Consider the following 9,833-nt stretch of genomic DNA (forward strand, 5'->3'; position numbering starts at 1 on the left):
AAATTATGCAACCTTTTGTACATGGTATCAAAAATATTGGCTAGTAGAATAAAGTCATTCTTTTTGAGGCCCAAGCCATAACACCCCCTTCCATCATGTTTCACAGATGAGGTCGCATGCTTTGGATCATGGGCATTTCCTTTGTTTTTTTCCCAAAACACTTTTGTCTTTCCATCACTCTGGTACTCATGTTCATCTTTGTCTCGTCTGTCCACAAGACTTGTACCAGAGGTCTTGGGGCTCTTTTAGGTACTTTTTAGCAAACAGTAATTTCCCATTATCAGCGGTTTGCATCTTGTAGTGTACCCTCTGTAGTCCTGCTGGTGTAGTCTTCTAATGTAAGGTAGACTTTGACACATCAACACCTACATCCAGAAGAGTGTTTTTGATCTGTTGGGCCGTTGTCAGGGGGTATTCTCCAGTCATCCACTACAGTGATCTTCCTCAGTCTACGGGGTCTTTTCACTTGAGTTTTCAATTGAGTTCACCAGTTGTTCCTTTCTTGTTAATAATGACCTGTTGACTAAGCCATGCCCACTGTTTTTTATGTTTCTGATTGATTTTCATCTCTGAGCCTTATGATGGCCAGCTTAATTTGCATCGCAACTGCTGTTTTCTTCATGTTATCACACCCCAACAACAATATCCAAAAGCAATTGCAAAGTCTAGAATCAAGACTAGACATCAACAGATCTCTTCTGCTTTCACTAACAACACGAACGAATACACCTGCCTAACAAAACACATCTGTGAAGCCAATTCAACAAATACTTGTAGTACCATAAAACCATGTACAAAAGGTGCTGTCAACAGATAATCTGATATGGATTAAAAATAAAACTGCACACAGCTTTAAAAATGAAATTAAAGCTGACAGTCTTCACTCTAATATCATTGTCATTGTATTCTTTCAAAACCCAAAGCCAAAATACAGAACCAGTATTACAAAAAATGTGTCACTGTCCAATGAATTATGGTTCTCACTGTATAACGCTGCAGCGAATAAGGTTGGTTCAGATAGTTTTGGATACAGTCAATCTGCTTCCTGACCATAACCATTGTTTTTAAATTGAAGTCCAAGTTTTAATCATGACTATTTAGAAACGGAGAAGGATCTCAGGTGGAAAATTAACTTGATGTTAATTGGCTAGCCAGGTTTGGTTTTTCCACCATCTGTCCCTATCCTCCAAAGGTGGAAGATAAAATGTGCAGCCGCTCACTTGTCTCCTCCTCGCTGCCTCTGCAGTCAGCCTGTTAGCGGTTGGTTACGCTCCAGCAGTTACCATTCATTTCAGGGCCTGCCAGCACACGGCTGCCCTTATAATCCAATAAGTCCCAGAGGAAGTGGCTCTCCATGGGTTTAACCCGCACAAGCTCATAATCAGCTCCTGCAGGCTGCGGTGCCTGCCCACAAGCACCCTGGCCTGTCCTGCCATTCACATTCTCCTGCCGAGCTCAAGGAGCCTCTGTCTGCATACATAATGCATACCAATTACAGGCTGAAACGGACTGCACAGACAATTCTCTTTTATTAAATCACTATAAGAGATCAACCAACACTATTCAACATTTATCTTCAATCCTATTATACTGCAGTTTTCATTTCATGGATAAATGTAATGTCTTTCTATTGTTTTCACAAGTTAAGAAAAAAATCTTTGACAGACCGTGTGGTGAGTTTTTTTTTTTTGGTATGAGCGACTTCAGAATTTGAAACTGCCCAGTCATCAGAAAAGTGCAAGCTCAGTTCTTCCATCAGCTGTTGTGTCTGTTTTCAGCAGTCTGTCAGACTGGGAGGTAAGAGTACAGCTCAGGGTAAAGGCCAAGTGTGCATTTTCCTGTATGAACAATGATGGGAAACTCACACAGGAATTTAAAAAATGCCCTCGTTAACGCTCTGCTCGCACATTACGCCTCGTCCAGATGGATTTACAAACACCGAGCGGAATAAACGCAGAGCCTTTTCCTTCTCATTCATTCATTCTTCCTTTGGAAATGATTCAACCGTCTGTACATCCGCTAAAACCGCATTACATCTCTTTCTGAGAAATAGTACTAAAATAGTAACCCCCTACGGTCAGCTCCTGTCAAATAACACTTATTCACAATTTTACCAGTACTCAATCACAAACATGTTATTAGAAGAAATGACACGGATGTTTTACCGAGGAGCCGTTTATGGTGGAACATTTGGTGCAGTGTTTACGATTAAAGGCACAGTAATGGGGAGAGATCATCGCAAAGGGAAGTTACGAGTTGAGCCAAAGTCAGAACAGCACTGTGTAGCACAATCCTGCCATGGAGCCCATTCTATCATTGAGACTGCCGGTCTACAGGGAGCCTCCTAGCATGAGTCCTACCTGATACACCAGAAACTGTAAAACAATGAGAGAGTCAGTCAGAGTTGGATGAGATAAACCAGGCCTTCATCAGAACGATGAAGGCTTGGTATGGCCGAAACGTCAACTCTCCTAATAGCTTAAAGATTTTGGAGCATTACAACAAGTGAGCGAGTCTCATTGTTTCACAGTTTCTAGACTACTCCTTTTGACTGTGCACCTTATGCTATTGTGCGTGAGTCTGTTCGGACACTACCTGATAAACCAGTCATCCGCAACCCCACAGGGGAATGCAAGGCCCTCGATAAAATCTGGCTATTGCACAACGTACAGTAGGCCCACGTGGGCTGCATGACTGAAAGCATGTATGGTATGCAATATTGTTTTCTTTGCATTTACATCCCCCCTTGCTCTGGCCCAAGCTCCCAAACCAGAGTTCACAAAATGACAACTGGGGTATGAGAGCAGGCTCTGTCGCGCTTTACAATAGTTTGTCGCATAGCTGAAAAAAAAAAAAAACCAAAACAGTTCTTTTTTTTTGCTACTGGGTCCATGTAATTCTGTTTGCAGTTTTCTGTCTCCTTTGCTTGCGAAATAATTTAAAAGACGTCAGATGCCTCAGAGAAGAATTTGTTTTTGTCATGTGTGAGAGGTGGGTAGGGAAATGCAGTTCACCTCCTCCTGCTAGCACACTGACATTGAGTGGAGGCATTCCTGAGCAACAGTGGAATGCGGCTTTAAGAGACATATGGGTGGGCTTAGGTGGACGGGGGAACTCAAAGAAATCTTCACTGGTGTGAAAAACACAGAGATTTTGTCAGATTTTATGAGAACGGAACAGTGGTGTCGGTTGGCCGTGCGGCACAGCTGCGGAAATGGGGTTCCCTGGACAGAAGATTAAGGGATTAGCCCATGTAGCTTCAGTTACGACTGCAGGCTACTTGATGAAGGTGTTGCACACTAATCAAGAGAGTTGGGCGTCCCGCTGTGCCCTGCCCAGCAGGCTTCAGCCAAGACAGCCCCCTCCCAGCCACTACTCACAGCACACTTTCACAACACTAGCATTCCCCACTTGCAGGATAAAGCCAAGGTGGTATAATTACACTATTTGCTCATTTAGGAATTTTCCCACTTGGAAGTGACAGTTGTTGTCAACTATGAAAAATGAAAAAATGTGACGAAACAATTATAAACTCATGAGCCACAGTTGCAGAGTGCTAATATTACTATTCTTGCACAGACTCAGTGGGGGACCCATCAGGACGATGAAGAAATTGAATATGTCTGGTTTTAATGAAACAATAATTAATCAGGGTTATTCCTGCAGTGACACTCCACTACAGAGTGCAATTTGCCAGTTATTTTTAAGAAGTCTGTATTTGAACACACTCAAGCCGCAATATTTTATTAAGAAGTAAGTCACAAAAGGTTTGGCTAATTAAGTGGGCTCAGAAAATTTGTGAATCTCCATTATGGCAAAACTGTAACCAGCATCTGCAAAAATAAAGCCTATTTCAAAAGCATTGCCCACAGTGAGTTACTATCGTATGAACACGCAACAGCGGCCCTAACCCAGAGTAGGGCTATAGCATAAACGCTAACGCACCACAGGGATAAGGCAATGACAATGAGGAAAAAAGCTACCTCGCTGCTATAAAGCTCTCTAACACATAAATGTTTTATGACAAGACTATGTAGGCCCATATACGATGAATACACGATTCAAACTTAGATATGAAGGCATCATTTGTGTAAGATAACCGAAGTGGGTGGATGGAACTATCTATGCAGTGGATGCAGTCATACTGAGGGGCAGCCTGTAGCCTAGTGGCTATGGTACATGACTGGGACCTGGAAGGTTGGTGGTTCAAGCCCTGGTGTAGCCACAATAACATCCGCACAGTTGTTGGGATGTTGAACAAGGCCCTTAACCCCAAATTTCTGCAGGGGGGCATTGTTCTCTGCTTAGTCGAATCAAGTCGCTTTAGATAAGCGTCAGCTAAATAATACATGACGTATTATATTGCTTGCTGTGTACTTACAGCCATGGTAGGACGCCGGTGAACCCCCAGACTTGCCGTACTCCTCGGAGTAGCTGGTCGACAGGTTGGGCTGGCTGGAGCCTCGGCCGAAACTGATCTGGTTGCTGCTGCTGAGGCCGGTGGCCACCTGGGCCATGCGCTCCTTGGTCTTCAGGGCCTGGGAGCGCTCTCCCTTCAGCCGCTCGTCGTCCTTCAGCAGGGCCACCAGCTGCTTGGACTTCTCCCGCACGTTCACGCCCTGGTCCTTGCCATCACGGTCGATGTGCTGGAAGTCCTTGAGGGTCTGGATGGTGAAGATGTTCTCCTTGCACTGCAGGGCCGTGCGCTCCGAGCCCGTCTTGATCAGGTAATCCAGCAGTGTCAGGGCCTTGTAGACGTGCCGCCAGTTCTTGCCGTGGTCGTTGAGGCGCCTCCAGATCATGCCCATGATTTCGGAGAAGGCCACCACGTTGTAGGTCAGGTCCGCAATCTCCGACATGAGCGAGCTGGACGGCCCCCAGGAGTCGTTGGAGGTGGCCTCCCTCACCTTCTTCTCCGCCTCGGAGTAGTTGTTCACAATGTTCTTCACCTGACGTCGAATCGCCGAACTCGGCATGTTAGCGGTTTGCGTGCTAACTCGCTCAAAGGTAAAAACTGGTTCACAGTGTGTAGTGTTTGGTTTTTTGTTTTCTTTTTTAATAAAAAAAGGTTAAATTAATTTAAATGAAATGTCTTTAGTGCAATCACAGTGTTCTTGTTCACAGGCTTTGCCTGCCAAAACCTGTCCTCCAAGGGCCAGTGGAGCAGTGCATGTCAAAACCATTTCAACACAGAGAGGGTATCCAGCAGAGATAGCCCCTCCATTACCTAGGACATAAAACCAAAGTGTTAAGACAGTGATGATGCCGCAAACAAGTTAAAGAGGAATCTTTTACCAGTATCGATAATATAAGAAACTTATAAAAGACAAAAATAAGTGTCAGATTGTGATTAAGGGCCTTCTACTCAGGGAAAGAAATGAACTTTTAATGGAGATTTTCATGTAGGTTAATATCTCTAAAAAATGTGTTCAAATTTAAAAGGGTGAGGTCAGAAAGTTATTGATCTGCTTTTAAGCCAAGCTGGGTGTTCTTGTGTTGCAGGCTAGCTGTGGAATAATTTTTAAAAGACGAATAACAGAAATCGGATCGATTTTTTTGTGATGCTCATAAAAATATTTTTGACTTTGCTATTACAAATGTATTGCATCAGATGAAAATGCCAAATGAAATGGAACATACATACCAGCTATTATTTTTGTAAACAAGTTTTAAGACTAGCTAAATGTATTTCCCTGTTGCAGAATGGTCTTTAATGTACTGTCTCAATGAGTAAGTCAAAATGTTCTAGCACAACATCTTTCTGAGAGCATATAAAGACAATCCCCCTTCAGATTGTGCTGGGTGTTAACTGCCTTTCAGCACCCGTTCCACATCAAATGGAACCTCTCTCTCCATTTGCTTGTGAATTTTGCCACATCAGCTCAAGCTAACCTATGGCAGGAAACATCTTTAGGGTCACCTGTTGCCCGGACATAAAACTGGTTGACGCCAATAAAGCAAACATAAAGCAAACATACCCTTATGATACCAAAGGGTAGCTAGCGACACACCCGGCTTGGTGTGTGGGCAGGACAACAGGGTGCCTTCGGGAATTCCACAGAGGAACACCCAAGCCCCCTGTTCCTGTGTAAAGCCTCTGGGGCTTCTTGGAAGTCCACGTCCCCATGTAGTAATATTTTATACTGAAACAGAACAACTCTAACAAAATGAAACTTTATAAATTCTCAATGTAAAAGATAAACCAAACAAATGAGCGAGCTGACATTCTGCTAGGCAGGAAACACAGCCTGGACAAATGACTGGACATATTTCCATTGAGCCTCATTAATATCAGCAAAGGCAATGTAGTTAGGTGAAGTATGCTCATTTGTCTTATGAAACAACAGGGCTAGGAAGAGCTTAACCTTAGCCCCAATGGCTTTTCATATGCTGATGGCTGAAATCAAACAAGGAATCTTAAACTCATGTTTCAGAACACAATCAATTTGGCAAACTAGCGAGCTAGATAACTAATCTTAATTAGTTTGCTAGCATTATATTTCTGATAATCTCATACAGCTAATGGGCTCATAAATAATGTCCAAATCTGTCATTTTCTTGTCATGATGTAATGGCCTAGTAGTACAATAGTATGTAATTTAATTTACATTAAACCTGACATTAAAACAACAAGACTTCAGGACTTTTTTTTTTTATGTACAAGAAAATAACTACATTTCCTTATAATATGAACCACAGCATCCCTACACACAAGAGCTAAGATATTCTGCAAGGCGTCCCAACTGTAATGGATCACTTCAAGTTCACTTCTCAGCTGTAATGGATCATCAAACAAAAACAGCATAAAGAATCATGGCAGAACCTGGACTGAACCTTAAGAGGCCAAGTCTCTCCAGCAAAAAGTCACAGAAATCAATTCCTGAATCTCACCCAACACAGCCCCATTACCGGATAATGTATTTGCTTAAATAACATAATACACTGTGGCTCAAATGACATATCTGCTGCATTAATCGTCTATTCAAATCTATTAGACAAGAACAGGGCAAACACACTCATGGCTTAGTAGCCTTCACAAAGGAAGAATTTAGGTTACGATTAGCACATCGTGGGAAGGTAGCTGTAGAGTGACACTAAATTCAGAGAATAAACCTGGCACATCTATGGTGCAATATCTGATGACCAAAGAGCCCAGCTATGTTGAGGGATCCAAGTGTCCGGTGCTGAAATCAAGACAGTGAATGGGCAACATATTGTCTGAATACAATTCAAAGAATGCTCGTCTGGCTCACTTCCTGCTTTCCGATCAAACCCATGCTCTTTGACGCGAAAAGGATTTCCACCAATATAAATCTTATTGTAGCCTATATTGTCAAAGTTTTTACTTCTGTAAAATAAAAGTGTGAATGCACTTTTTGAGAATGGTATAAATGTACAATACTTTTTCTCCAAAGGTGTTTGCCTGTGAAAATGATAACAGACATGACTTTTATTTCAAAGGCAAATGTAACAGTTATAACAAACATCTTATAAAGGTCCCCACTTTTGAAATCCAAGCCCCTTGCCTTGTGGAACAATCGCGTATATGAACAGAAATGGTTATTTTATGCAAATTATTTAATAGTTTCACAATGGATTAAACCAACAACAACAAAAAAAAGTTGGAATCAAGTTATAGTTTAACTGATATTCTTGGGAGCGGAGTAACAAGTTTTAGCATAACATACTACCCCAACAATAAATGGAATATGATGGCATTCAGCAGATTATGTGGGTTTGCTCAGGCTGAAGTTGACGGCAAGCACTGACAGGTCCCGGAGCGTGTCTGTGCACTGGATTGCGGGAGAAATGCAATTATCTAGCTCACGAAAAGGTGCAAAGGTGTGGTGTCTCCATTGAGGGGCAATTACTGAAGGCAACGAGCGACGACCCGTCTATTGTATCCGTTTTAAATGCTTTAGCTAGGTTCTCCAGCAATTTTCAGGATTATTGTCAGATGGAAGATGTCATACAGTGCAGAACATTATGTCAAGGTAAAAGCTGCCTTTACACGAACATCGGTTCTGCAACTCCAGAAAGTAACTTACTTTGAAATAAATAAATGGGCCAGCAAATGTTCTTCTTAATGAATTTGACAAGAAAGGTATCTGCATGCACGTTTGTTTTCAGTTTCACGTTAACGATTCAAGAGTATTTTTAATAAGCTAGTGGCATTCCAAAAAATGCAATCAGCCCAATATAATGAAAGCAATCTCAATACTATCGTAATTGGAGCAATTATATAATGTAAGAAAAGAAAATACACGTTCACCATCATATACCCACTAACAATAAATAAACGGATTTGACAAGAAAATGCCCATCTATCGACACTTGATCTATTGCTTCAGTCAGCAAATAACTGCTAGCGAACAGTAGCTAGCTAGTTAACAGGCAGCCAGATAGCAAGTTTGCAAGCATAACCCAAGTCAACTAACATGAGTTATTTAGCTGACGCTTTTAAACTTAGAATAAATTATGAGATTTTGCACTTTTGAATTTCAGTGGACCGCTTTACTAGCCGGTCAGGCAAGCTGACGTTATCTAGCTAGCTAACGTCAAGTCACATAAATGGATCGCACATATCAACTGGTTCACTTATTTGGCTCTTGAGTATTTTTTTATGCTATACATAATAGCTGGACTAGCATATGGTTAACTTTTTAAATCAACAATTAGCTAGCTAGGTGACTAGTTGGCTAGCAAGCAAATCAGCCAGCTAGGTTAGAGGTAAGTTACTGCTACGCTCATTTGCTCCCCGGCGTTCCCGTTATCCATCTAGCTAACGTGAGCTAGCGAGCAAACAAGATTTGCCAAGCAGGCATCAACACTGATTTTAGTACTGATATGTTAGCTAATGTTATCCAGGAGCCAAGTGTACTTCGCTAACTAGAAAACCAACTTTACCCGTGCTTCGGCGATAATCAAAACATGGCTGTTGTGATAAGTTAGCAACTAACTTACCACGATAGCCTGCCAGCCACAGATTTGGCAACACTTTCTTGGCTTAGTGAGCAAAACGTTGCACAACCCAGGCCATACGTCTGCTTTAGTTTTTAAAACGTATTTCTGTCCAAACACTCGGGTATATTGTCTTCATATACACTCCGAAACTCAATAGGCCGATGCAGCTAAAAGTTTTAAAAGAGTTAACTAGCTAGCTGTAATTACCTAGTGATAGTCTAGCGAAAGTAGTGAAGATGTAAGTTAACGGTGTTGACAAATCAAAGTCGACGCCAAAAAATCAAAACAATGACTTACCATTTCCAGAGTTTTTGTTTTTCCTTCCCGGGGTAAACGCTGTTTAAGTTAGCTAACTAGCCAGCTATATTTTTCTGGTTACGAATACTCAGTAGAATAGACAACGTAGGGTCAAACTACTTCTTAAAACATGCAGCTAGGGGTGATCTATTTTGATGTAACGTTAGCAAGGTAACTTGCGCGTCTACCGTTACACACGAGTTTGTTCGTGACACTCATAAACCAACATGGCGGACACTCAGATGCACCACTCAGAGGAGCGGCCAGTGGGCGAAGGGTGTGACTGGGGGACTGACTGACCACCGGATACCGCAACCCCTCTTTCCATACTGCATATTCAGAAATTGCCAGAATATCTGACGTAGACATGCCCTCATAATATACTTAAAGTGACTTCTTTCTGTCTACATATTCCAAAGTATCACATTGTTTGCGAAACAGTTTTTTTTTAATGGATATTTTGCATTTCGAACAATTCATCAGCCTGGGAAAAGCCACAGAACCATCCATTCAGAAGAGACAGATGGTAATTAATTGACCGTCGTATGTCGGGTGGGTACAAAAATACAGAA

The 9,833-nt window shown here is 41.9% G+C and overlaps 1 protein-coding gene across 2 annotated transcripts in view; it reads right to left on the reverse strand.

The window, feature by feature from the left end:
- LOC133120378 (epsin-2-like) overlaps positions 1–9,491 on the reverse strand; it is a 27,611-nt gene extending 18,120 nt beyond the window's left edge. For both annotated transcript variants that reach the window (XM_061230301.1, XM_061230299.1), the window contains exons 1-2: positions 9,262–9,491; positions 4,382–5,227 (exon numbers count right to left, since the gene is read on the reverse strand). In XM_061230301.1, the coding sequence (XP_061086285.1) occupies positions 4,382–4,976 (595 nt within the window). In that variant the 5' untranslated portion in view covers positions 4,977–5,227; positions 9,262–9,491. The remainder of the gene's footprint in view (positions 1–4,381; positions 5,228–9,261) is intronic.
- Positions 9,492–9,833: the final 342 nt, after the last annotated feature.

This window comes from Conger conger, chromosome 2, assembly GCF_963514075.1.
Source record: "Conger conger chromosome 2, fConCon1.1, whole genome shotgun sequence".
NCBI lineage: Eukaryota > Metazoa > Chordata > Actinopteri > Anguilliformes > Congridae > Conger > Conger conger.